This window comes from Chenopodium album, chromosome 12 (assembly GCF_948465745.1).
Source record: "Chenopodium album chromosome 12, dcCheAlbu1.1, whole genome shotgun sequence".
Lineage (NCBI taxonomy): Eukaryota > Viridiplantae > Streptophyta > Magnoliopsida > Caryophyllales > Amaranthaceae > Chenopodium > Chenopodium album.
The window spans coordinates 13,376,718-13,404,399 of NC_137845.1; the positions used below are offsets into that span (position 1 = coordinate 13,376,718).

The 27,682-nt window shown below is 34.7% G+C and overlaps 4 protein-coding genes across 6 annotated transcripts; 3 read left to right on the forward strand and 1 right to left on the reverse strand.

Annotated features, from left to right (window-relative positions):
* Positions 1 to 7,504: 7,504 nt before the first annotated feature.
* On the forward strand, positions 7,505 to 9,636 carry LOC145570905 (uncharacterized; the record flags this gene model as incomplete). Its single annotated transcript, XM_081630028.1, has 1 exon — positions 7,505 to 9,636. A coding segment is annotated over one exon (2,052 nt), but the record flags the coding sequence as incomplete, so codon positions are not given.
* An 88-nt stretch (positions 9,637 to 9,724) lies between these two features.
* LOC145570906 (uncharacterized) lies at positions 9,725 to 10,123 on the forward strand. The gene has a single exon (XM_081630029.1). It carries the CDS (start codon positions 9,725 to 9,727, stop codon positions 10,121 to 10,123), a length of 399 nt encoding a protein of 132 aa, XP_081486155.1.
* A 1,864-nt stretch (positions 10,124 to 11,987) lies between these two features.
* LOC145570372 (pre-mRNA-processing factor 39-1-like) lies at positions 11,988 to 23,382 on the forward strand. 3 transcript variants are annotated; one of them, XM_081629428.1, is made up of 14 exons: positions 11,988 to 12,201; positions 13,111 to 13,550; positions 13,806 to 13,909; positions 14,630 to 14,859; positions 15,439 to 15,606; positions 17,124 to 17,502; positions 18,013 to 18,156; positions 19,664 to 19,816; positions 19,913 to 20,029; positions 20,837 to 20,917; positions 21,107 to 21,256; positions 22,215 to 22,508; positions 22,591 to 22,698; positions 22,847 to 23,382. In XM_081629428.1, exons 2-14 carry the CDS (start codon positions 13,166 to 13,168, stop codon positions 22,952 to 22,954), a joined length of 2,421 nt encoding a protein of 806 aa, XP_081485554.1. In that variant the 5' UTR covers positions 11,988 to 12,201; positions 13,111 to 13,165; the 3' UTR covers positions 22,955 to 23,382. The 3 variants fall into 3 exon arrangements, with proteins under 3 accessions (XP_081485554.1, XP_081485553.1, XP_081485555.1); XM_081629427.1 differs by having other exon boundaries at positions 13,133 to 13,550; XM_081629429.1 differs by having other exon boundaries at positions 13,133 to 13,550; positions 22,850 to 23,382.
* Positions 23,383 to 23,413: 31 nt separating this feature from the next.
* Positions 23,414 to 25,871, reverse strand: LOC145570373 (plasmodesmata-located protein 2-like). Its single transcript, XM_081629430.1, has 2 exons — positions 25,050 to 25,871; positions 23,414 to 23,943 (listed from the first exon to the last, which is right to left on the reverse strand). The coding sequence occupies exons 1-2, from the start codon at positions 25,816 to 25,818 to the stop codon at positions 23,804 to 23,806; spliced, it is 909 nt and encodes a 302-aa protein (XP_081485556.1). The 5' UTR covers positions 25,819 to 25,871; the 3' UTR covers positions 23,414 to 23,803.
* Positions 25,872 to 27,682: the final 1,811 nt, after the last annotated feature.

Consider the following 27,682-nt stretch of genomic DNA (forward strand, 5'->3'; position numbering starts at 1 on the left):
ATCAAATTGAAACAATTAAATAAAATAAAAAGTAGAGTTGATTTGGTCCAAACCCTCAGTCAATTCTATCTTTCACGCCTTGGTTTAAATATAGAATTTCGGGTATTGTACGAAGAGAATGATTTTGTGATCAAGCTTGTTGATGATTTAAAAAGGGGTGATATGACTTCTATTTATAAAGAAAAAAGAAGGGTCGAAGAAATAAGATAAAATCCGAATTCGAATCAGAATAAAACTCTTGCGATAGGCAGCAGTTTTTGCGAATTTTGTTTTTATCATATCTTTTGATCCAGAGATTGGAATAATATAAATATTATGTCATTGGAAAGATCTTGAAGTCTAATTTCTAACCCAATTGGAATCAAATTAAAGTAGTTTTTAGAATAAAAGATATCGCCGAAATAGTGGGACGGTGTCAGTTTTGGATAGAGTTTCCTATTTCTTTTATATCTTTTTCGTTATAGATCGGAATTGATATTATAATATATCATTGAAAAGATAATTTCAAGGGTTATCCAACCATCTAAGATTTAGATAAAAACTACGGGGAACAAAAATCATATCTGACTATCTTTGAACATCTTTCAATTCGAATAGAATTAGGACTTTCAAAAAGAGGAGTTTTATTCAATTTCAAACTCTTTAATCTTATCTTTTCAAAAAGGATAATTAAGATCTTTTAGAAACTTATAAAAACTTCTAATTAATCCTAATTGGTTTAGGAATGGGATAAAGCCTTTGGACCCTCTACATGATCATTGGGTCGTAGGTAAGGTGGGCTTAGGTCCGGTTTAGGTTTAGTTTAGTATTTTGACCATAACTTATTCGTTATAACTCGGATTTGGGCTTATAATATATTGTTGGAAATCTCTTTTAAAGCCCCATCCAACTATTCAATCATTTGACCCATATTATGGACCAAATTAAACTATTCTAAACGTTTTTATAAAAGGACACGAAATGAATTATTTTGGGTTTAAAGGCACGAAAAGAGGAAAATAAATTATGGTTTGGGGAAATGGGCTAGGAATTGGGTTGTTTTATGAAATGTATTGAGATTGAATATGGATTTAAGCACTCCAAGATTAAATACTCAACTCGACCTATAATGGCGGTGAAAGGTTGTTTATCATCGGGTTTGGTTTTGGGGAAACATTTTTAGGTGTCTACAGGTAGGAATTTACCAAATTCCACAACAAGACTTAAGGGTGTACAATCATTCCAACCCAGACTTCACAACCCAATGTCAATGATGGTAAGAGCAGTAGGAGTAGGACTAGGAGTAGGGTATTTCCTATGGTTAATGAAGGTGGGGGAAGTGTGTAATCCCCCATATTTTCAACCTAATTAAAGTATATTTATTTATTATTTATATAAATATTTCAATTTTAATTTTATAGTTAGAATTATTTGATGTAAAAGTAATAAGATTTTTATTACTAGTAAGCTAAATTATTAAGTTTTAGTCTAAATTATAATCCCCTTTTTAAGTTTATATTAGCCCAAATACTTAATTCCTATTCAAGCCCAAATTACACAAATCCTACTCCTAATAAAATTAGGGAACTAAAACCCAAATAAAAACCCCAAACTCTCACACTCTTCCTCTTTCATGTAAAAAAAAAAAAGAAGAAAAGGAAAACCCTCACTCCTTTTCTTCCTGTTTCACGACAATTCAGAGAAGAGAAAAAAAAAGTTGAAGCTGCTGCCAGCCGCCCCCTCACCGGCCACCGTAGCACCACCGCCCAGCCACCCCTGCAGTAGTTCGCCCCTCCTTTTTCCTCTCTTCATTTATTTTTATTTTTTAAAAAATTGATTTAAAGTTCTAATCCTTGCTTAATTTTGATTCTATGTTTTTATTATTATGGTTTGATATTATACATGGGTTATAAAAGATTATGGATTTATGAGTTTTGACATGTTTAATTTATTTTACAAAATTTCAGATTTCATATAATGTATAATTTAGGGTTTAAACATTGATTTTTCATGTTTTAGGGCTTGAAAACGTGCTAATCAAGTTATCTAATTATACTATGTTTAAATTGCGTTACAGTATAATTATTTTGACTATGTATAAATTTTCAGATTATTAAAGTTTCGATTTTTATGAGCAAGTTATGTTAATTTCATGTTTTCATGCTTTTAATCTTATAAAATAATGTTTGTGGGTATTTCTTGATTAAAAAGCCTTGAACTTTTAATTCTAACCTTAAGAATAATTTTCAGATTTCATACTTTTTATTTTGAAGCCTCTAATTGCATTGAATTGGTATATTTTTGGGTTTTTAACACACTAACTTGCTATAAAATGATTATTTCAAGTAATTATGCTTATGGGGTTATTTTATATGTTTAAACCAAATTTTCAGATTTATTCACTTACTTTAAAGTTGCTGTAATTTGGTATTAAACGCTATATTGTCATGGTTTTAGCATATAAACTTATAGTTGGAGTACTATAATATTAACTTTGACTAGTGGAAACAATTTAAAGGCTTTATTTTGATGGTTTGAGAGGTTTTTAAGTAGTTTGGTATTGCTGTAAATTTATTTGCTTGGGTATTGATTTAATTTTCGTTGTTTGGTTTAGGAGAGGACTTTGTAGAAGGCGACTTCTAGTTTCTGAAGTGGCCAACCGAGTTGTTTACACAAGGTAAGTACGAGTTACGTAACCTTGCCTTTAGGTGCATGTTTAAGGACGGATCGATAACTTAGTATCATGTATAGAGAAGACTGGGCTAAATTGTTTGGTTATACATTGTGATTTCCGTATGTTGTGCACTATTCTATATTGCAAGTATTGTTTATGCTCTAATTATGCAAGGTGCGCTTAGAGGCAAAGGTATGTGATTGGTGAAATGATTCATTTATTACTCGTTCATGATCATGGAGATAGAATGAGTAAAGGAGGAACTTTAAGGCTTATACGACGAGGTTAAGGTTGTGGGGTGCCTTATGCACTCAAGGTGTTTATACACCGAGGTAGTTAAAGGAATAAATAATAAATGTTGCTTGTCACTAATAAATCAAGAATTGAAATTGGAAGTTTGCTTACTTGATTGAATTGATATTGGATTGATTGTATTGTTTTGCAAATGAGTCATCACCAAGTCTAAATCACGTAAAGTGCAAGATGGATGAGCAATAAAACTCTGGATTTGTGCACATCTGGAGTAATGACAATCAGGGGTTGGGGTACACGGGGTATTAGCCGTGCACTTTTCTTGAGGTCTTCTGATCTATGAGTATCTTATTTCAAATACTTTTCAAAAATTAGGAGTTAGATGAGATCTCATACTAGCTACGGTCACGGAGTCGCGCCCGTGGTCGTTGGATGTTTTATTGATGTTTCCGAAAGGAGACATGGGGTTTTTCTTTTATTGATGTTCCAGATGGAGCATGGGTTGGACAACCTTGTCTATTGCTTAATCCAATGAATAAAAGTGATGAGTTAGCTACTTTTAAATAGTGAAGTCTTAGTAAATTGATAGTTGAGTCGAGTGTTGAGTCTACAATTTAATAACATGTGATGATTGGTTATTAGTAGCATGCTAGGGATTTCTTATTATATTTCGCAGCTTGTATGTACTCAGCTTTGCTGATTGCGTGCTTTGTGTGTCTTTCTTTGGTCATGGCCTTCGCCTTTCAATGACCCTGTGATGATCCAATTTTTACACTTGTAATATTAGGGGAGCAGATTAACCACAGGTTCTTACACATGCAGCATTCGTATCTAGGTGGTAGGATCTTGAGTGGAGTGTTGGTTGCTTTTCTCATTTTAATTGCTATTTACTTTGAAAGTTACTTAAATTCGATTTCACTTTTATACTACTTCTATTGGTTTGAGTTTTGAATAAGGGCCTTGATGGTTCCAAGTTGTAAGACTTAATTTAGTTTTGTTTGTTGGTTTTGAAACTTATTTATAACTGATTTAGTTTTCCGCTGCTAATTTCTGATATAGCCTTAACGTTTGAACACGTGGCACGCCAGTAATTCTCTTGAATATTATTCAGGGTCCTCACAGGTTTAAAGAGAGAATTATTAGGGTGTTACAAAGTGATTCTGAAGGACATGCATTTTCTGGTAGTGATTCCGATGGTGAATATGAATCACCTTCAGAGGAAGATGAGGAAGGGATCTGTTCTGATGACCAGGAAGAACTTGAAGATGAAAACCCAATGGAGTTGTTAAACCAGAATTTTGTGGATGACAATTGGGAGCCCTTTAGGAGGAATGAGGCTATGTATGAGGATGATGGGGACTATATAAGTAAGCTGTACAAAAATGGAGAGGTTTATGATGATGCTGACATTGGTAAGATCACATTAAAACCTTGGCAGCTGTTTATGGACCAGGGGGCATTTTAAGGATACCCTAAAGGAGTTCTGTATACAGGAGGGGTTCTGTTTGGTTGTGAGAAGATCAGAGCAAGGGAGATTTACAGCTGAATGTACTGACATGAGATGTAGTTGGAGAATTCATGCTAGTATGTTGATTGATGGTTGCACTTGGGCTATTAAGAGTATAAAGAATGGTCATTCTTGTGATTTGAACATGGTTAACAACCCTATGTGCAACTGTGCCTGGGCAGCTAAGAGACTGTTGGAGGATATAAGGGCTACCCCTGACATTAAAGGTAAGGCCCTTAACAGTTTGCTTTGGGAAAGATATGGCAGTACTATGGCTCTTTCAACTTTGTACAAGATGAAAAGTTTGGCAATGGAGATGATACAAGGTAGCAATAATGAATCCTATGGTCACTTGGTTGGGTATTGTAAAATGGTGAAAGAGAGAAATCAGGGATCAATAGCATTCTGTTTGTGGAAAGCTGTCTAGCAACCAGAAAAAGGTCTTCAATTCAGAGCCAAATTCATTTCTTTTGTTGCTCAGTTCAATGGGTTAACTAATGGGTGTAGGGGTTTGGTAGGTGTGGATGGTTGCCACTTCAAAAGGCAGTTACGAAGGAGTACTGCTATCTGCATCTCATTGGATGGGAATAATGAAATATTGTTGTAGCAGTGGTAGTAGTTGACTCAGAGAACAAGAGCAGTTGGAGTTGGTTCTTCACACACTTGAAGAACATACTAACCCAATCAGGCAGATGTGATTGGACAATAATGAATGACAGGCAAAAGGTTTGACTTCTTATAGCTAGTTTATGTTAATTACTTTAAATTGTTATCTTAGTTATGTTCTAATACTTAATCTGGGTGTTTGTGTTTTTTTAGTTTGCAAGGGCATTGATCCATCATTGGATCAGGTCTTGCCTAGAGTTGATAGAAGATACTATGCAAGACATCTTTGCAAGAACTTCAAGTCTGAGTACTCTGGAGTGGTTATGCATAAACTGTTCTGGAGTGTCACTAATGCTTACTCAGCATTTAGCTTCAAAAAAACACTCTAACAAGTTCAGAAGGCTGCAGGTCTTGGAGCAGTCAAATGGTTCAGAGAGATAGGTGATTTGGACAGATGGACAAGGTGGAAGTTTGATCCAAACTTGTGTTCTGATGAGAACACCAACAACTTTGTGGAGAACTTCAACAACACCATAGGTGTTGACAGGACTTACCCAATCCTTACTTTACTTGAGGGTGAGAAATTTTAACTCATCATTTTTATCAAATAACCTAACAACTGCAAGGTTTTGTTTACTTAGTTGGTGTGATATGCAGGTGTGAGAAGGATTGCAATGGTCAGACATGACACAAGACAACAAATTTCAGAGCAGTGGGTGGATGGTGGAGTATGTCCTAACATTAGAGAAAGAGTGAGGTTTCTCACAAGGAAGTCAAGAACATGTCATGCATATCCATTAGGGATGGGGGAGTATGAAATCTCTGACAAGAGAAGCATGCTTCCTATATCTCTTAACACTAAGAGCAGGCCCGGCTAAGGACCTGTGCAAACAGGCCCTTAGCACAGGGCCCCCAAATTGGGAGGGCCCAAAATTTTGGAGTCCAAGCTTTAAGTTAAAAAAAAAAAAAAAAAAAAAGAAAAAGTCAGCAACTCATACTCCTCACGTGAATACAGCTGTTCCTCACTTCCTCCATTTACTCCCCACTTCTCTAGATTCTTCATCTCCTTCCTTGGTAATTAGCTCCATCAAAATAGCCCCAACTTCCCAAAATTTCTGAAATTTTCTTTAATTTCCTTTCTTTGATTCTTTGAATCCTTCCTATTTTGTCATTTAATTTTATTGTTTTACCCCCAAATTTTTAATTTTCCAAATTTGACATTTTGGTTTCAAAAAAATTACAACGGGTATGAAGAATTTTTCCTCAAATCTCGAATTTCTTTCAATGGAGATATTAATTTCGTGTATTCCACCATTAAACCCCTTAATTTTCGTTTATCAAACGGTAAAATTTTTTACCCCTTATAAATTTTATTTCAATCTTCAATCTTTTTCAATTACTTGTGTTCTTCGTACTCAAATTACATTTAACAAATAAAAAAACAATTAAGAAATTGGTTAACAAGAAGATCAGAGATTCAAAGCCAAGGGGGTTGCGGCAAATCGTGAATCGGCAATCGGTTGTGCGAGTTCGTTGCTGTCCTTGCGGTTGTGTATCCACAGTAGCACAAAAATTACTAAATTATCATATATCAATGGCAAGTGGATCGATTATCAGGTTGTTTCTATCCTTTTGCAATTTTAATTATTAGATTAATTGTATAATTTATTGTTTTTTGGGTGAGTTGTTTGATTGTTTGTTTAATTAGTATTTATTAGATTAATTGTATTGTATGATTGTTAGTATTTAGTATTTAGTATTTAGTAAGTACTGTTAATTTTGATTGTATAATTAGTATTGTTTGTTCGATTATCAGATTGTTTGTTTTTTGCAATTTTTTTTTTTGTCTTCAAAAAAAAGTACTGTTAAAATTTTATTTTTATATTTTAATTATGCCTCCCAAAAGAAAGTATGTCTGTGGTCATGATAAACGTATGAAAAAGAAAAAAAATGAAGAGTTAACTCAATCTCTAAGAGGATCCCTTCACAAATTTCTAATAAAAGAACCACAAATTTCTGTTGAAAATCAAGATGTTGATGATGTTAATGCTGAAATTCCTGAGAATGTTGATGATGTTAATGTTGAAATTCCTGAGAATGTTGATGATGTTGATGCTGAAATTCCTGAGAATGTTGATGATGTTAATGCTGAAATTCCTGAAAATGTTCTTACTGAGAATGTTAATAGTGTTGATTTTGATGTGCCCACTGAAAATGATAATTTGAATAATTTGGATGATGATGAAGAGCATGATACTGATGAAAATGGTAATAATAATGAAGAGCAACCAACCCAATTTGATTACTCTTTTGATATATTTGATCCAAGAAATTGGGATGCTCTTGAATCGAAAATGATTGATTTAGTAGTGACGAAAGGCCCTAAAAGTGACCATTCTATTGTAAAAGGGTCCTAAAGATAAATTTTCTAGACGCTTTACGGCTAATTTATATACTAGAGTTTTATCTAATGGAGAGAAATGTGATCGGATTGGCTTGTTTATTCAAAAGAACTTGATAGAGTATTTTGTTTTTGTTGTAAAATTTTCAAAAAAGGAATTGGTAGAGGTCAATTAACTAATGATGGTTTTAGTGATTGGTCACATATTGGTGAGAGACTTAAAGAGCATGAAACCGGTATTGAACATGTTAAGAATATGACAACTTGGTATGAGTTGCGTCTAAGGCTCAAAAAGAATGAAACTATTGATAAAACGGCTCAAAGACTAATTGAGAAGGAAAAGGATCACTGGAAAAATGTTTTAAAAAGAATTGTTTCAATTGTGAAATTCCTTGCTAAACATAGTTTGGCCTTTCGTGGTTCTAACGAGAAATTATATCAAAATAGCAATGGCAATTTTTTGGGCTTGATTGAAATGTTAGCAGAGTTTGATCCAATTATCCAAGAGCATGTTAGACGTATCACAAATGATAATTTACACTTTCATTACCTTGGGCATAACATCCAAAACGAGTTAATAATTTTGCTTGCTTCTGCAATTAAAAATGAAATCTTAAAAAAAATCAAGCGAGCAAAGTATTTCTCAGTGATACTTGATTGTACTCCTGATATTAGTCACCAAGAGCAAATGTCTTTAATAATAAGATATGTGGATGTCTCTAGATATTCTGTTACTGTTGAAGAATCTTTTTTAGGATTCTTAAATGTGAATGATACAACTGGTCAGGGGCTTTTTGATGTTTTACAAAAAGAATTGAAAAATCTTGGTCTTGACATATTTGATGTACGGGGACAAGGATATGACAATGGATCAAATATGAAAGGAAAACATCAAGGTGTACAAAAGAAACTTTTAGATATAAATCCAAGAGCCTTTTATACTCCTTGTGGTTGTCATAGTCTTAATTTAACATTGTGTGATATGGCTTACTCTTGCAATAAAGCTAAGGATTTTTTTGGAGTTATACAACGCATATATACCATTTTTGCTAATTCTACTAAGAGATGGCAAATTTTGAAAGATAATGTAAAAGTGTTAACTCCGAAATCATTGTCATCCACTCGTTGGGAGAGTCGTATAGATAGTGTCAGAGCTATAAAATGTCAAATGTCAGATTTTAGAGAAGCTTTACTTGAAGTGTCAGAGAATGATCCCCTTGATTCTAAACTAAGTAGTGAAGCTAAATCTTTGGCAACAAATGAGCTAGGTGATTTTGAGTTTTTAATGTCAATTATTATATGGTTTGAGATATTGTCTACAATTAATATGGTTAGCAAGCTTTTGCAATCAAATGATATGGTTATTGATGTTGCTATGGAAAAAATAAAGGAGTTGATTTCATATTTTGAAAAGTATAGAGATGCTGGATTTTATAGTGCCTTGAATGATGCTAAAGAAATTGCTATCGAATTGAATATCGATCCAATATTTCCTCAAAGGCGTGTTATTAAAAGAAAAAAAGAATTTGATGAGAATTTAGATACCCCTTCTGTTGAGTTATCAGGGGAAGAATCTTTTAGAGTAAACTATTTTCTTATCCTTGTTGATCAGGCTATTGTTTCTCTTAATAAAAGATTTGAGCAATATCAAGAGTATGAAAGTATATTTGGTTTCATGTTTACTTCTGAAAAGTTAGAATCATTAGATGATGCATCTTTGAAGTCATGTTGTAGTCATTTTGAGCAAGCATTAAGACATAATGGGCAATCTGATATTGATGGAAATGAACTCTATGTGGAGTTTAAGCTATTAAGAGATATTTTTCCATCAATGCCAACAAAAAAGATGGGAGCTATTGATATATTATCTTTTTTGAATGATGTAGATTGTTTTCCGAATGCTAGTATTGCTTATAGGATCTTATTGACTATTCCTGTGACAGTTGCTTCTGCAGAAAGAAGTTTTTCAAAATTGAAGTTGTTGAAATCTTATTTGCGGTCTACCATGTTACAAGAAAGGCTTAATGGATTGGCGTTGTTAGCAATTGAAAATGATCTTTTGGAGAAGGTGGAATATGAAGATATGGTTGATGAATTTGCTTCAAGAAATGCTAGAAGAATAGCTCTGTTTAAATAGTTTGATCTTTTAATAATTAAGATTGTATTTTGATATTAATCATATTATTTACAATTTAAATAAAGTACTTTGTGTTTTTTGGCTTCTTTTTAATATGTTGTTATATGATAATTTCGTTTAAAAAAAAATTTAGGGCCCAATTTCTAAGTTTAGAACAGGGCCCCCAAAATGATTAAGACGGCCCTGACTAAGAGCTGTGTTTGTGGTAAGTGGCAAATCACTGGAATTCCATGTAAACATGGAATAAGAGCTATATTGCATGCTGGTAAAGAGCCTTTAGATTTTGTTAGTGAGTGGTACTCTGTATCTAGGTACAAAGCAGCTTACAATGGCAATATTTTGCCCATTCCTGATCCTGAACAATGGCCTAACCTAGATGTACCTACACTAATCCCTCCACCACTGAAGAGAAGTGTTGGGAGACAATATAAGAATAGGAGAAGAGAGGAGGGTGAGCAGAGGAAAGGCACAAGGAGCTCTACTGTTCAATGTGGCAAGTGTAGGCAGTTTAGGCATAATACCCTAACTTGCAAGGGTGGACTGACTAAGAAGGAATTGCAAGAATAACAAGGTTTGCCCAAGACAAAAGATCCAGCACCCAAGGAAAGAAAAAAACACAAGGCATCAAAGGTCTCAGGACACATCTGATATGAACTTGATTGAACCGAACCGATGAACAGTCAACCAAGTGTGCCACAAGTTGCTGCTACAGTCTCTACAAGCCAACCTTTTCCCAGGACTAGAACCAGACAACAAGCTTCCCAAGGAGAAGCTTCTACTCAACCTCCCCCAACCATTGATCCTGCAACTTCCCAAGCAGAGGAGAAATACATTAGCCCAAAGTGAAGAAAAATATTAAACAGGTTGCCCATGCTCTGATTTTAGAGTTTCAGAAGTATTTTGTCACTACTATGCAGTACTTGGGGTTATTTTATGTAAAATTCTATGAATGGGATGTATTTTTTTGGATTGAATATTATGCACTTATTTTGAAGGAGGGTAATTTTTTGTATGTATGAACATGGTTAATTTTGTTAAAAGTGTAAATTTTTAGGGTGTCAAACAATGCTGAAACTCAGCCCACCATATCTTATCTTATGGATAATTATGTACTCCTGCTTCCCCCGTATATATTTTGGTTTTATGCAAAATACGTGATGGTATAAACGCTTGTTATTATGCGCATAGTAAACAAATCACAGTGAAAGATAAATTTTTCATAAATAACATAATTTAACTACATTCATGATAACTTCAAATCTGGCAAATACAAGATAACTTAGAATTTTTTTGCCAATTAAAAGAACACTTTCACTACTTCATAAAATAATTTATCCTATTTTTATCATGATGATCACAAATAACACAACACACATGACAAGACCTATCTTAACTACATCCTTAATGTAACTTATCATCTCAATTACTTTCTCGTGCACATATGCTACATCACAGGTCTACAAACTCTCCGGCCCTTGTATATCACCTTCATCAAACTATTTGAAGAATCCACAGTCATTGCACCGAAAGAAACTTTCCCTAGGTTGCGATTGGTTGTTGACAGCTTTATCTTTGCAAGTTTAGGGGGCTTGCAACTGCAACGTGGAGGCAAAAACACCAGTGCGCAATTGGATTTCGATTGAAAGGACGATCGAGAACTTGACATGGTGAATAATGGAGAACAAGCTTCCTATGTGGAGAATCCAAAAATTAAAGTAAAACCTAATCCTAAAAATAGGGATTAAAAAGGTTATTTATAGAGGAATGAGAGTACTGTTCTTCTGGGGGGGGGGAATTTTCCCACAAAAAATAACCAAAATGCAACGTCTAAAAGCTTGGATATATAAGACAAACGAAATTGGCAGACGGCAACTTAACGACAGGCTACAACTTAGACACTAAAGGTACATTGGGGGGTACAGTGTGGAATTTTGAAAATGGGTGGGCACAGCTTGGAAAAGTCAATACCTTAGGGGCACTGTATAGAAAAACTCATTTTTATTTAGAATACTAAAAAAAAAAAAGTATATATTGAACTATTGGTATTTTTTTTAATCATCTAATCATAAATGTACATATTTCACTATCTAGTGTTAATTGTTGATTAAATTCAATTTAGAGTTTTTTTAAGGTGGATTATTGAACTATGGATATGGGGCGGATACGAAGTTGGGCGGGGTGGGTATGAACCATGAAGTGGGGGTGAGGCGAGGCGGGTCTGAAGTGAGGATGGGGCGAGTACAAATCCACCCCCACCTCATCACCTATGACGGGTATGATTTTATCCCCACCCCCGCCCCACTACCCGTCAAACTAAGACCGATGGGGTGAGTCAAACATTCCTAACATAAGATTATTTTCGTGAATATTTTCTGTTTTACGGGTTCATTATATTTTCTGTTTTAAGTCTTTAAGATATGTACTACACTTCTAATTACACCGCACATGCCATTCCTAGCTTAGTTTACGAACTTTAGTCAGATAAAACCTAAATAGTACATTGAGCAGCCGTTCGACAATTCGCACAGAAAATACAGAACAGCTAACGTTTTCTCTTCATTGTGTTCTGGAATCTACCATACTCTCAATTCTCCATTGAAGCGGCGCTTCCGAGCTTTCTCTCCTCCACCCAAACAGCTTCTGAGGTCAGTTTCTATTAATCATTGATAATCGATTTCACCATCTAGGGTTTAGTTTCATACTTTCGTTGCTTTAATTCTCAGTATAGTCTATTTAGGGTTTTTTAAAAGTGTATTGATTATTGAACTATTGTGAATTTTTTCGCGCTTTTTAATCATCGATAACTTCACAATCTAGTGTTAATTGTCAGTGTAGTTGATTTAGGGTTCTTGGATTGTTGAACTATTGGTAATTTTTTAAAATAATTATTGTTTATCATAAATATCTACGAAGTATTTCACTATTTCACTATCTAGTGTTACTTGTTGATTTAATTCAATTTAGCGTTTTTCTAAAGTGGATTATTAAACTATTGGTTACGATATTTGGAAGATTATAGCCAGAAATTTTGTTGTTTTTAATGTGGATTAATATTTTTAATTATCGAATATTAACTTCACAACCTAGTGTTAATCGTTGTTAATTGTCAGTGTATTTGATTTAGGGTTCGTGGATTATTGAACTATTGGTATTTTTTTTAATTATCTAATCATAAAAGTACATATTTCACTAGCTAGTGTTAATTGTTGATTAAATTCAATTAGAGTTTTTCTAAGGTGGATTATTGAACTATTGGGTACGATAATTGAAAGACTATGGCCAGAATTTGTGTTATTATTCATATTCTTAAGCGCAAAGAATTTAATATGATTACTGAGTTCAATTTAATGGTTGTTAATGTGTTAAGAACCCTTTGATTGTAAGTTAGGACAGATATATGAAAACTATAAATTTCTCCTTCCTGCCCTGACTCGGGGATGAGCCTGACTGCATATTCTATATACATTAGATTTAGTTGATGATTTTGACCCATTGTTCGACTTTGACATTTACATGGTTAGATGCTGATGTCTGTATTATTGGTGTAAACGAAGGATGTTTTTGTTGTCCTTGCAGTACAACTTAAGTTGACTTCTTCTAATATCAAGCATGGGTGACAGTGAAGCAGTTGTTGCTCAACCACCAACTGTTATGAGTGATACGACGAATATTTATCCTTCCAGTGATCCTATGGATGTCAAGTTAAGTGCTCCTGATGATGCTGCGATCCCTATGAGCGCTGAAGGTTTAGTGGAGGCAAGTGCTAATTCAGATGCTATGAATTCAGAAATTGATCCAACTTCGAAGCCTTCTATTGGAGAAGATGGGAACCCGACTTCTGTAGCAGGTGAAAGCACTTCCATGGAACCGAACCAGGCGGCTGTTTATGATGCAAGTGCTAATGGGGTGGTTGATGGTCTTTCAAATGGAAATGCTGCTGGCTCCCATGATGTGCAAGCAACAACAGTTGAACAACAGTTTGAGGATGGTTCAGGTAGGTTTTTTAATTTCAGCATTCTCTTGTTGAGGAAATGTTTCGCAGCTTATTTATGTGTCAATTCAGGAAGTTGCCTATTCATTTCTATGAAGTTATTTGCAAACACTAATAAAGTCAATGATTTGGAAGATTGGATCATGCTGCTGTTGTACTATAAATATCTTGGTTTTTCTGTTGCACAGAGTAGCTTATTTTGTTTTCCTTTTTCCTTTTTGCGATTGGCTAATGAGCTACTCTTTATTTTTGTTCTAGCTTTATCTGCTGAAGAAGAACGTTTATGGAGCATAGTCAAAACCAATTCTTTAGATTTCAATGTATGGACGTCATTAATTGAAGAAACAGAAAGGGTGGCACAGGTATTATATGTTGCATTTCTCAGTGGATTTGTATGGGTTTTTTTTTTTGTAATGTCTTTCTTTCATCCAAAAAAAAAAAAAAATAAAATCAGTTGAATGTATCATGTTGCTCTCTGTTGTTCATGGCATAACTTGAAAACCTGTATACAAGTTACAATTGAGTGGTACATAGAGTAGTAAGAAAGCATGTTTTTATAATCAAGGGGACTGGATCAAATTTTTTCTGTATCCAGATAGATATATTTGAGAAAAAATCTTTCTAAAAGAAGGGGATTGGCATAAGTGAAGCTTGTAGACTGTTATTGATGGCAAGGTCTCTAGCATATTATCTCATTCTTCTGTTGTAGGCTTCTCTATCATGGATATTGCTAGGAAATCTTTAATTTGCTGATGAAAGATAGAGTGTTAGTACACGTTTTAGTATATGCATTGGTTACATCTTAAAAGCGTATTTCCATGATAGCAATGTGATATTCAAAGATTGAGAGCTAAGTTGTTTAGACATCTTTTGCACATTGGGTTAGTTTAAGTGCAAGGGGTTAAAGGGGCATTTCTTTAGCAGCAAGTCCATGTTGTATTGCCATCAGCCTATCAGTACCCCATTTTTTTTATTCTTGTTAGTGTTTGATGTATGATATATATTCATACAGAATGTGGTTGCTCCATAATTAGATAGTTTTGACTTATATATTAACATTGCCTTCTGGTTTTAATCTGCAGGATAATATCTTAAAAATTAGAAAAGTATATGATGCTTTTCTTGCAGAGTTTCCCTTGTGTTATGGTTATTGGAAGAAGTATGCTGATCATGAAGCGCGATTTGGAGATATTAATAAAGTCGTGGAGGTGTACGAACGAGCCGTTCAAGGGGTGACATATTCTGTTGATATCTGGCTGCATTATTGTGCGTTCACAATTACGACATATGGAGACCCTGACACTGTTAGAAGGTAATTTCCCATTTAGTGGTTCGTGTCATTGCATAGGCCCTCTTGAGTGCTTGGATTTCTGATTGTGGACATGGTCCTTTCTGCTCTCTAACCCCATTTTGGTGTGGCTGCGACAGCAAACTCTTACGTGTATGGTGGAAAGGTTTTGGGAGTTTCACCTCAGATCTTTATTGTTCTGACTTGCAAACTCATAGCAGTGTGTTTTGCTTCTTAATATGTTCTCTTATGCCCTGGATCTCCCTCCCAAATACATTTCCTGTCATCTTGTAATCCAATTAGTTAAAAAATATCGTTCTTGTTAACTTTGACTATTTGAGGAGCATCAATTTTCAAGATGCTGCTGGGGAGATCTCGTGCATTAAATGGCTAAGATAAGATGACCTCCATATCAGAGAAGTAGTTTTTTTACAGGAAGGTAAATTCAGCATATTTGAGCTCTTTGGAAGTGTCCTGTGGTCTTATGTGCTTTCATCATCGTCCTAAACATTTGGGCTGTTTTCCCAATACATAGACTTTTGTAGACAGTGGTTTTCTTTATTTTAAGTTTATATGCCCATCATGCTCTCCTTTTTGTTGTAGGCTGTTCGAGCGAGCATTGGCATATGTTGGAACAGATTACCTATCTTACCCTCTTTGGGATAAGTATATAGAATATGAATATACACAGCAGCAATGGGCACATCTTGCATCAATATATACGAGGATATTGGAGAATCCCAATCAACAGTTAGATCGCTATTTTACAAGGTTAGTTCCTGTGTTTGTTTCACTCGACAATTATAAATTTTAAGCTAGTGATTTTTTTTATTTGGAAAGATATGATTGGTTTGCTCAGTGAACTTTGAGGCTTTATCTTCTCCAAGTTCTATTCTGTAGGCTGTTTTTGTTGTAAACTTGTAATGATCTGTGAGATTTCTTGAACCCGGGTTAGAAAATTGAGAAATGAAAGCTTTCGGTACATGGATAGCTGGCTATATGTTTCCTGCCAGATTTGATGTATTAGTGCTTGAAAGTGAACAAATGGCTGCAAGACACCACACAAGTCACTTACCTCCATTTATTACAAAGACTATGAACTAGCAATCCATTCATATATTGAAAGCAAGTTCTCCACTTGCCAAATATCTACTCAGGCTTTGTTTGGTTTATTTGATTTTTGTCCGAACTTATATTATTTTATCGTTACTTATCTTTAATTATATAAAGTACTCAAAATTTTGTCTGAAATTTTTAAAAAATACTTATTTTTATTTGATATAAGATAAAATAACATGAAACAAATAGGCCCTAATTTTTATTAAGTTGTTGAATTACGTAGTTATTTGCTCCAATTGTATAACTAAATGAATAAAAATGTATGAGAAAAAAAACTTTGACAAGGGCATTATTGGGGCAAACTAGATTTACTAAAAACTTTGTAAACAATCACTTCCTTTTCTTAAAATTTTGGGCGCAAGGGACAGCAAGTAGATTTTTTCAATCTGTGTATACATGTGAACCCTTGTTTGTTGCTGCTAGTCTCTTTGTGCAATCAAAGCTGGGGGATTTATGTTTGTGATTTAAAGAAGGCATGTGGCCGAGGCACGACATGGGCACATGAAAGGAATGTGTGCTGGCAACTCAAGCCTGACTATGTGGCCAATTTTTTGTTGCAAAAACTCCACATGGCCCAGCATGTCAAAGTAATTTAGTTTGGGCACATAAGGCATGGTGGTTGTAGGTATTTGGGTGTAGGTCATACTTGAGACACACTTTCGAAATATGTGGCACTACCAACATAGCTAGTGGGCTTGGTTAAAACCCTAAGGCATGCAGGCTAGTCATGAAAATAGGCACATCTCCTCCCATAGCTATCTTTACATTCACCAAACCCCCTTGCCTTGTGCAAACCTTATTTCTATCCTTATTTGAGCAGAGTGGTTTGCAACTTCCTTTCTTGCTTTTCACAGGCTTCTGCAAACCTTATTTCTTTACTTATTTGAGCAGAGTGGTTTGTAACTTTCTATCTTGCTTTTCATGGGTACTCCCCTCTAAAATTAAGCTTTTCTAGACTATGTCATCCTCTAGAGTGCTGTATAAACAGAATTACAATCCTGGTGACTGGTGCATAGAAGAATCAGTTTTTGACTCTGTTATGTGTGGTGCGTTATAATCTGGCTAGTTTGATTGTGTTAAATTGTAATGTTATTTCATGTATTCAAGCAAAATTCTAGCAGTAATTGCTTGTATGATTAAGCCTTTTTGTTTACTTTTCTGAATCACAGTTTCAAGGAGTTAGCTGGCAGCCGGCCTCTGGCAGAGCTTAGAACTCCTGAAGAAGCAGCAGCTGCTGCTGCTGCTACTGCCGCTACTGCCAGTTCAGATATTGATGTTCAAGAATCTGACAAGGATGTTAATCCTGATGCAATGGAAGAATCTTCTAAACCTGTAAGTTCTGGATTAACTGAAGCTGAAGAGTTGGAGAAGTATATCGCAATTAGAGAAGAGATATATAAGAAAGCTAAGGAGGCCGATTCTAAGATCATTGGTTTTGAAACAGCTATTAGAAGGCCATACTTTCATGTACGGCCCTTGAATGATGCAGAACTAGAAAATTGGCATAACTATCTGGATTTCATTGAAGTAGAAGGGGATGTCAACAAGGTAACTGGATTTGTTTTGTGTGATCATATCTTGTTTCCTAAATTTACTAGATCTTTAGTTGTCCTCCTTGTTATATATTGACTTACAGTTAAGTAATATCTGCTGCACCGTATGCATTTTTGGCTAAACCGGTTGATGAAGCAACTATTAAAACGGGATATTGTACTGAGACTAAAGCCTGGGCATTCGATATGGTTTCTATAAGGCTAAGTACTTCAAACCTTCATTGTGAGTCGATGTTCTGGGTTCATGATGTGTTGTCTAATAAGATTTCGTGTTTTTAAAAAATTCCAATGTTATATGAATGCAGGTATCTTCTTGTCCTAACCATGTATCTGTCAGGCATGGAGGGTCCCTCCTTTGATGTTGAGGGGCCTCCTTATTCTCACCAATGGAGTATTCCTTATGCGCATCTCTTTCTTGATTCTATATTTTCCCTTTTATTGTCTGTACTTTGGATATGTTTGTTGTATGTTGCAATGTCTGATGTGTTGCTATTTTGCAAGTCAGATCTTCAAGCTATATGAAAGATGCCTTGTAGCATGTGCTAATTATCCCGAGTTTTGGATACGATACATAATGTTTATGGAAGGAAGTGGAAGCATTGATCTTGCTGATAATGCACTTGCTCGTGCTACCCAAGTTTTTGTGAAGGTAATAGATTTTGTTTGTGGTTGTTCGTTTAAATCCTATGCATAGCCTAGTGCTTATTCATGTATTGATGTTAATCATACATACTTAGCCTTGAAGTTCATAATCATTCCAATTTTTGGACAAGTCCTCTCTTTATAGATGATTATCTCAATTCGCAGACGTTTATGCAAGCATGGTCTTGTAGATAAGTTTGGTTTATTGATATGACTCTTAATGCTCTGTCTGTAATATTAAGTGTCAAAAGATAGGTAGGTATACAGAGCTTATAATGTCAGGAGACAAAAAGGGAGGCTGTGTGTGGGTTGTGAGCTGGTAGTTCATGTGTTAGTGTGTCAGATATAATCCTGTCAATCGGTTCGGTCGAGTTGGGTTCAAGTCGGGTCCCTTTGGGTCACGGGTTATTTCCGGTCATGGGTCGAGAAGTGCCCAACCCTAACCCAAAATTTGGGGTTCGGGTCAACAGCTCTTGAACAATTTTTATTTAAATTTTTTTGGCTTATTTTTAAGAATTTCTGATTTTTAAAACTCACTTTGTTTGTTTGTTTTTTTTTTTTTTTTTTAATTACACATTTTCACCATATTATTTTTAGCCATTACATACTACATAATTTAAATCGTCACCATTTCACCAAAGCACATCAATTCCTAACTAATAAAAAATGATAATAAACTTAAAAATAAAACTTTTATACATCCCAAAATTTAAGGAAGAGACCCATAGAATTATATATGTGGACTATAATATCTCTTGACAATTATCAGTGTATCGGTCAATCAACAGTATGACGGTGATGTGGGTTACACGGATGCAATTAGTGTGGGTCGATAATTGGTGTAGGAGGTGATTGGTGTGGATTTAAGCAAGACTTATATAAGATAGATAAATGAGAAAGAGATGAAATGAATGTCATGTGGACAAATAATCGAACTTAATTAATAAACTAATGTATTAATTTTCAAATAAATGTATTTATGAAAAAAAAAACCCATAAAATCGGGTTAATGAGTCGGGTTGGGTTTGACCTGCAAATTAATAGTTAAACGGATTCGGGTTTAAACGGGTTACGGGTCAATAAACTTTGTTCAAGACCCACAAAAACGGGTCATGTTCGGGTCGGGTTTGTGGATCGGGTCGAAAATGGACAGGTCTAGTCAGATGCAATGTTTATATTTACTGAAATCAGTAGTTAAAATGAAAAGCTAGATCTGCATCACAGCTGTCATACTTTTGTAATTTGAGTGAAGTAAAAGACTGTTCGAAAAGTGAGAATAAATGGCTGATTCTATTGTTTCTTTAATTTGCTTGATTTGCTGATTAATTAATCTATAGTTCATCTCTGTATTCCAATTTTTGTCATATATTCAAATAATGTTCCATAGACTTGTTTTTTAAGGAGTAAGTTATACGAAGTATCATTGATGCTTTTTTACTTATAGATGTTAAGTGTTTTTTTTTTTTTTTTTTTTTTTTTTTTTTTTTTTTTTTGGAATGTGTTAATTTGTTCAGAGGCAACCTGAGATTCACCTTTTTGCTGCTCGCATTAAAGAGCAACGTGGTGATGTTCCTGGAGCTCGTGGTGCCTATCATCTTGTGCACACTGAGATCTCTCCTGGGCTTTTGGAGGCCACCATTGAACATGCCAACATGGAGCGGAGGCTGGTATATATTTTTTTTTGAAGGTGTTTAGCTTATATTCTTATAATCATTGCTCATTATATAGATGCTCTCTTACCATTGATTTCTTCGAATCATCAGGGAAATATGGAAGACGCTTTCTCATTATATGAACAAGCTATTGCCATTGAGAAAGGAAAAGAACATTCTCAATCCTTACCAATGCTATTTGCTCAGTATTCTCGATTTGTTTATCTGGTAGGTTTCACATTGTCTTAAAAATTCGTGCTGGCTTAATTTTGTATCAATGTTACTTACTTTTGTGGTTCTATTATTAACGGCCATATGGGAGTATTTAGGACTTGTGGTTCAACAAATTGGTTGTAGTAGTCATAAACAACAATTTGATTTGCATCTGTTTGTACTGTAGAATGACATGTACTGTTTAGGTGTTGTGCTTCGTGTGAAATACACATCTGTTTGCCAACAATCTGACTTTGGCTCTGGGTGCTTGTTGACTATTTCTTGTTTTCCTGAAATGGTTGCACATGTATTATTTCTTTTGCTGGGTAGTTTGGATTGTGATCACTCATGAGATTGTTGGCAATCATAATCAGCGTATTAGGTTACAATCATATAATTCTAAAAGCTCCTAGAAATATGTAATGTTACTGAAGATCAACATTAACCTGACATCATATTCTTAATTGTGATTGTTAATACGAGTATATCTGCGTGAAGTTCTGAACAGCATCTTCTATATTTATTTACTAGAAATTGTAAACCCTGAATCGAATAAAAATAAAACATCACACTAGTCTCAACAGTGTGGTTGAGGAGTATCAAATATAGAATTGCATGCAGCCTTAAATTTCAACTCATATTTGGAGACAATGTCTACTCTGTTAGAACCTTAGTGGGGCAACTTTCCTGTTAATCTCATTTATTTTCCGAGGTTGCTGTTTGGTATTCACAATGAGGTAATGCTGTGTCGTGTTCTAATCTCTGTGCTATCTTAAAGTTCTTAATGGGCTAACAGTGTCTTTATCTTGCTTTATTTGGTAGGTTTATGGAAATGCAGAAAAAGCTCGAGATATTCTTGTTGGAGCTCTTGATCATGTCCAATTGTCAAAGCCACTTTTGGAGGTACATTTTATTGATGTTTGGAAATATCCTGCTGTTCAGACACCTATAAGGATACATATAAAAAGATTTCATAAACTCATCAGTCTTAAATGCCATAAATTGTTTTTAAAGAAGAGATATTCTTGCTGTCCAGACTGAAGTTGAGACAGGAAAAGAGGGATTCTTATGAAAGTTGTTTCCATCATGCAGGCATTAATACATTTGGAATCTATCCAGTCACTCCCAAAACAAATTGATTTTATGGATTCTTTGGTTGATAAGTACCTGGCTCCAGCACCTGATAGTTCTGATGCTGCTAGTATACTTGAAAGAGAAGAATTATCAAGCATATATATGGAGGTAACTACTAGTTATATTATTTTCTGAAAGATAATGAGTTTTTTTTCATTATTTCTATTTTTAGCTGGAGTGACCAAGCCGTAATTGTATAGATATAGACTTCTGTTTGCCTGTTGTCTCACTTACCAATCCCCTCCCCCACCTCCCTTTTCTGATTATATTAAGATTTTTTATTTTTATTTTTATTATTATTAGAAAGAAAAAAAATTGGAGTTAACTATTATTAGAATTGACTAATACCACCCTCTTTTGCCACTCCCTCAAACCATCTATGGTCGTTCTTGCCTTGAAGAATCTGAAGAGCGAAATGACTTAGCAGCCATTGTACATCGCAGTGATCTGTTAGGGGGTTATTATTGGAGAATTACCTGTTAGTGCTAGAAAATAAGGTTGTCCTCTCTTTGAAAAGGAGATTAAGAGAATAGCTGGAGTGCAGATAGGCTTTTATATATATATATATAGTGTGAATCAATCTGTGCTTTAATAAGTACACTCTTCTGCTAGGTTGTCCTCTCTTAGATAAGGAGAAAAACTGGATTGCAGACAGCTTGTACCACTTTTCAATAATAATGTACATAACAAGGGATGGTTCCTGCCTATGAGATGTGCTAATTGATGGTCTTATTAATTTGAAAAGGAATTGAATATATTTTTAGGTGTGTTAATCACTAAATAGTATGCCCCCTTAGTTACCAAGAGGTGACGAGGATTAAGATTTTGTACATCACATATCCTCAAATCATTATAGTAGGAAGACTAGGAACTTCATGCTCTATACTGCTCTCAATTTTTTTAGTTTCAATGTCCACTGAGACTATCGAATTATGGAGATACAGAATGAAAAGAATTTCTATGTTTGGGTGACCTGATGGAGTTTATTCTGGAACTGGATTTTGTGGCTATGTCAAAATTTCAATTAAGTCGCAGTCAATATTTGATCTTGTATTTGAACCTGCAGTTTCTGGATCTATTTGGTGATGTAAAATCCTTAAAGAAGGCTAAAGATCGGCATTCTAAGCTGTTCTTGCGCCACAGAAGACCATCAGAGTCAAGAAAGCGTAATGCTGATGATTTTTTAACTTCAGACAAAGCAAAGCTTGCAAAATCATACTCTGGTGTTCCCTCAACAGCCCCAGCAACATATGCAGCTGCTCAAACTCAATGGGCAGCAGGTTATGGAACGCAAGCTCAACCATGGCCACAAGCTGCTCAGACTGCAGGACAACCATATAACTCTACCTACCCCCAACAGGTATGTCTCTGCTCATAAGCTAAGCTAGACATGAGTGCTCTTTTATACATAATATATGGTTCTTTGAATTTTTTTTTTTTAGGCTGCATATAGTGGATACTATGGTAACAGCTACGCCCCTCAACCAGTGCCTGCAACGGCACCTCAAACTGCTTCATATGGTGCCTACCCATCAACTTATCCAGCACAGGTATACGAGAGTTTGTAATGTCCAGTAGAGAATTTTGTTGATGATGAATGACTAAAATCTGAATTAGATATTTGCTGTTTTATTCAACCCTGCTGTATATCTACGTGTAGCAAGCATATCTCAACTATGTGAATTGATGTTTTCTTAGCAGGCTTACCCTCAACAACCATATGTGGCACCAGTCGCTGCAGCCCCAGCCCCAGCTCCAGCTCAACCTGGTGCTGTTCCTCAAGCATATTATGGTACTTACTATTGAGATGGTCTGGTCAATTCTCTCGTGATCTGTATGTCCGGCTGCTTTATTGTCCCACTGGTTTCAGCTTATTTGGCTGTGAGGCACCATTTTTCTGTTGCTCTCACCGCTGGTGACACATGGGAGAGGATGTTCTTTTTGGGAGGGTAGGATTAGGATATCTTGTGAATGATGTCAAATTTTACAATTTATGGAGTACAAGAGTGTAGAAAGAACATATGCCAGTTCCTTGGTTTTTTTGGTATTCTCAGCATTTTCTAGGCTAGGATGAGGTAGGTTAGCAAACAGTGTGTGACTATCGCTTGTATTGTTTTTATTTTTTGTTTCTAATGCCTTTACTAATTGCCAAATTGATAATCTGTTAGTGTGTTAACTTCGTGGTCAAATTTTGATTTCATTTTTGGAAGAATGATTGAAATAATGTGTGAGTACCTCTAATTAGCATTACTTGATCACCACTGCCGTACTGCATCGGCTTTCTTGAAGGCACCTTCTTGGGTGCCTATCTGCTTGAATGTGTGAAGCGTGATGCTTACTTGTGCCTGGTCCTTTGGGTTGCATATAATTGTATAAAGATACTCCCTCAGTTTTTGACTTTATGCTAATGCATCTCTTGAGCCACTTTGGTTTTGCACAATTATTAAGCGTTTGTTCTCTTCAATTTAATTTTAGTTCAGTTCAGCTCTAATCAATTCACTCCTTATTTCCTTCTCTCATAAACAATTCAGTTTAATTCAACTTAGTTCAATGAATCAAAACAGGTCCTAAGACAACTATGGCCACAAAATTAATGATCTATATACACAAAAAAAAAAAAAAAAAAAAAAAAAAAAAAAAAAGATATTAATATGATCAGCCACCATAATGATGATATTTGGTAGATTTTTTCTTCAACACAGATTTGGTAAACAGCAGAATAACAACCACAAAACCTGCTGCAGCTGTACCTCCCACCACTATGGCCACTGTTTTTGCTGTGCCGTGCCTTGTCCCTGAAAATATTTATGCACATTAATTGAGATCAAAGAAAAATAAGTCTACAAAAAAGTGAGAGGTCGGTTTTTTTCGGCCAATCACAAAACATACTCAAATCGGCTTAAGTCTTAGTGTAATTGAATATCAAATATTAATTGTTGCAGCATCTTTTACCATTATTAATTTTTTTTGTTTTTTTATTCATGATGAATCTAACAAGACCTCGTATAATTATATTTTTCATTACGTATAAATCACAAAACACGGTCAAAGGAAAGTGTGTGAATAGTGCTAAAGTCAAAATGTGCCAACTAAAAAAAAAAACCAAGGTAGTATATGCTAACACTAACTTTTATATCAGACTATGTGACAGAATTTACTCCGTCGTTGTTATAGGTGTTACTCCATTTTATTTTTTTATTTTTTTGAAGCGTTAATAGGCTTAAAAGTCCATATTTGACAAAAATTATGAGAAATTATTTACCAAAATTGGCTTTAAAACCAATTTCACAATTTGGCTAATTTCACAATTTGGCTGCCATAATTGTAAATGGCTTATTGGCTATTACATTAAAAAAAGTCAAGATCTTGGGATTGCTTAATTCCTAATCAACCACTCAAAACCATTTTCCCAACAAAAATATCTGAAATTAAAAGTAGAAAAAGATACTCAAAATTAGGCTATGACACCAAGATATACTCAACGGCTATAATTATTTATTGCAATGGATAGATTATCCTATAGATGTAATGGATCCTCCTTTCTCCATATCAAAGACAAGTACTTGTATACAATTGGAACCAACGATTGTGCTCTTCACGTTTTTTGCATCTTAAAGTATTTTCCTCCCGCTCCCCCACCCAGCTCAAACATGCATTATTTAAAAAAATTGAATCATCAACTCTATCCGTTCTTTAAGATCTTCTTAGTTCTTACTCATGAAGGCTCGCGTATGATAATGTTTTTTCTTATGTACAGATTGTAAAAAGTTGGTCAAAGTTTTTAGAATTTAACTACATAAATACAGTACGGAGTAGTAACAATAAGTTCAATCTAGTGCATCCACGTGTGCGCAAAGTTTGACTGTGTCGGTTATTTTGGATGGAGTGAACAATAAGTTACCTGGTGAAGAAGCCTTCTCGCCATCCACCCCATTAGGATAGTAGGTATAACTGATATAACACTGATTCAAATACACTTGACCAGAAACAGCATCACCACACTCTGCTTTCACTCTTTCTAACCCTGTTTTCACACACTCTCCACATTCACTCCCAACCAAATCACCTTCACATTGACCCAACACATACACTGACTCATAACTCGCCGCCTTAAACCCACCACCGTTGACCACCCCACTTTCCACCTCCTCAAACGCGCTATCCCTCCTCCCTTCGAATCCGACACCGCTTCCGATATTGCCTTTCTTGCAGTATTTATACAGCAATTCAGTGCTTGATACTTGCCTAAACCCAACAATTTCATATCTCATGTAACACCCAATTAGCTGAATTCTTACTGCAATTGAGCTACCACCACAGTATTTACTTGCTAATTTTGGGAATTGGCTTACACAATTGTAACAATCAACTGAATTTAAGTCTCCCCTGCATTGGTATAGCCCAAAAATGGCGGATTCTGTGCCATCTCCTGCTGTTGTTTTGCTGAAATTGGATTTTTCTGATTGAGGAATGAGTGAATTGAAAAGGGTTTTTAGAGATTGAGTGTATGATTGAGATGGGTCTGGAAATTTTTGGTCTGCACATCCTTTGTATACCAATTTTGTGTAGTCATTTGAAGCAGAGGAAAAACAGGGGAAGAGAGAGAAAAAGAGAAGAGATGAGAGAATTTGGGGTTGTAAGATTGAAATTTTGGTACCCATTTTAGTCATTTTCTTGGGATTTTTGAAAAAATTTATTGGGTATGTTTCAATTTATGGCTGGGTTTTTTTTGGGTGGGGTTTAAGGTGGGTCTAATAAAGAGTAAAAGTTTTTGTTTATTTATTTTTCTGGGGTGTTCTTTATAATTTGGGATTGTATTTTTGATTTTTTGGGTGAGTGGTATGTTCTTTTTGGGGTTTAGTGTACTTGCTTTATTACAGGATTTATGGTATGAATACTCAATGAGGTTTTTGGTTTTGATTTTGATTTTGATTTTGATTTTTATTTGTCTAAAATCACTGCTTTACGCGTTTAAGTACAGTTTGCAATCATCAAGCATACTAAATCAAGGTATTAGTTTAAGGGTTTTGCTATTCTTTCGGCCACCTTCGGTAGACGGTTTCATGACAGCAAGCGTAGAGACTAGAGAATGATAATGAATTTGTATGTAATTTAGCTTGAGAAATTGTAAATTAAACTAGTGTTCTTAAAATATGTATTTTTTTAAAAAAAATTTTTGTTAAATTTCATCGATGTTTCAAGTGAGCTCCGCTAACTTGTATATGAGGTCGATAAAGATTTATCGTCCAACTGGGTAGCAGAATGATATGAGTAAGAAAGAAGATTGAAGAGAATTCTAAATAGAGGTTTAGATAAAGAAAATTATACCTTAAAAGTGAATTATGCTTGAGTATCTACGTGTCGGTCCCCAAACTGGTGCCACATGTCGGTCCACGCAGCTAGTGTGTCAAGTGGGCGGTGGGTATCTACGTGGTTGGAAGCAGCTCTCCATGTGGTCGGCATTGAAGGCCGATATGGGTAATATGCCGATATTGAAGGTAATCCAAAAGACAAGATCTGACCCAATCTATTTCATATCGCTACCCGTGTCACCAGTACAATTATATTGCTATACCACCCACCAAAGAGGTTGTTTGTTATAGTTATGACTAAACAAACATTCAATATACTTCTCAAAATGATATTATGTTGAAAGTTTATTACAAAGTTACTTGTTAATTGGTGCAATAATTTTTTTTTATTATTTTTTATTAATACAACGTGTACTTTACCTTTGTTCATATAGACCATTTAATTCTAGGTAAAATTGATGGTTTGATTCAGATAAGTGGTGGTGACTTTAAATGAAACTCTAATTTTGAATCACTCATATAATGGTCCATAAAAATATAAATATATGCATAAATAAAAAGAATAATTAGTTTAATAAAAATAAAAAATAAAAAAACCCTCTTACTAAGGGTTATCAATTTGTAATTTTTTTGACAACTATGAATTTGTAATTGCTTACTTAGCTTTGTGTTCCTTCCTTAATAAGAAGTAATTATTAGAAACTTTGTTTCATTGAATAATAGGTTATGTAAGTTTTCAGACACTTATAATTGTGTTATCTAACTTTTTTTGTTACAAGAGAGCTTTATCTTTTTGAAAACTCTCTTTACCTTTGTTCTTGAAAGGAGCTTGATGTTGAGTATTGTACTATTGAATGAATTAATGATTTGGTTTGATATCACAAAAGCAAATAATCAAGTTTCCAATTTGTGCATGTCACAAATCACAAATGTGGGCTCTGACTCTTATACTTCTTCGCTAAGTTATGATAATTCCATACTTTCCAAAGTCCATTTATTTGAGTATGATAAAACTATATACTACGTATTAGTTACATTTACATAGCATGTATGCATGTTGATATGTAATAGTGTTTACCTTGTCTTCTCAATCAAGTTGATTCATGGATAAGGAGTATTACAAATTATACGAATTACGAAGTAGGAATAGTATAATTATCCATGGTAGAATTAATAGAGAACGTGTAAATAAAGTTGTTATTTAATGACTATATATGTTAGT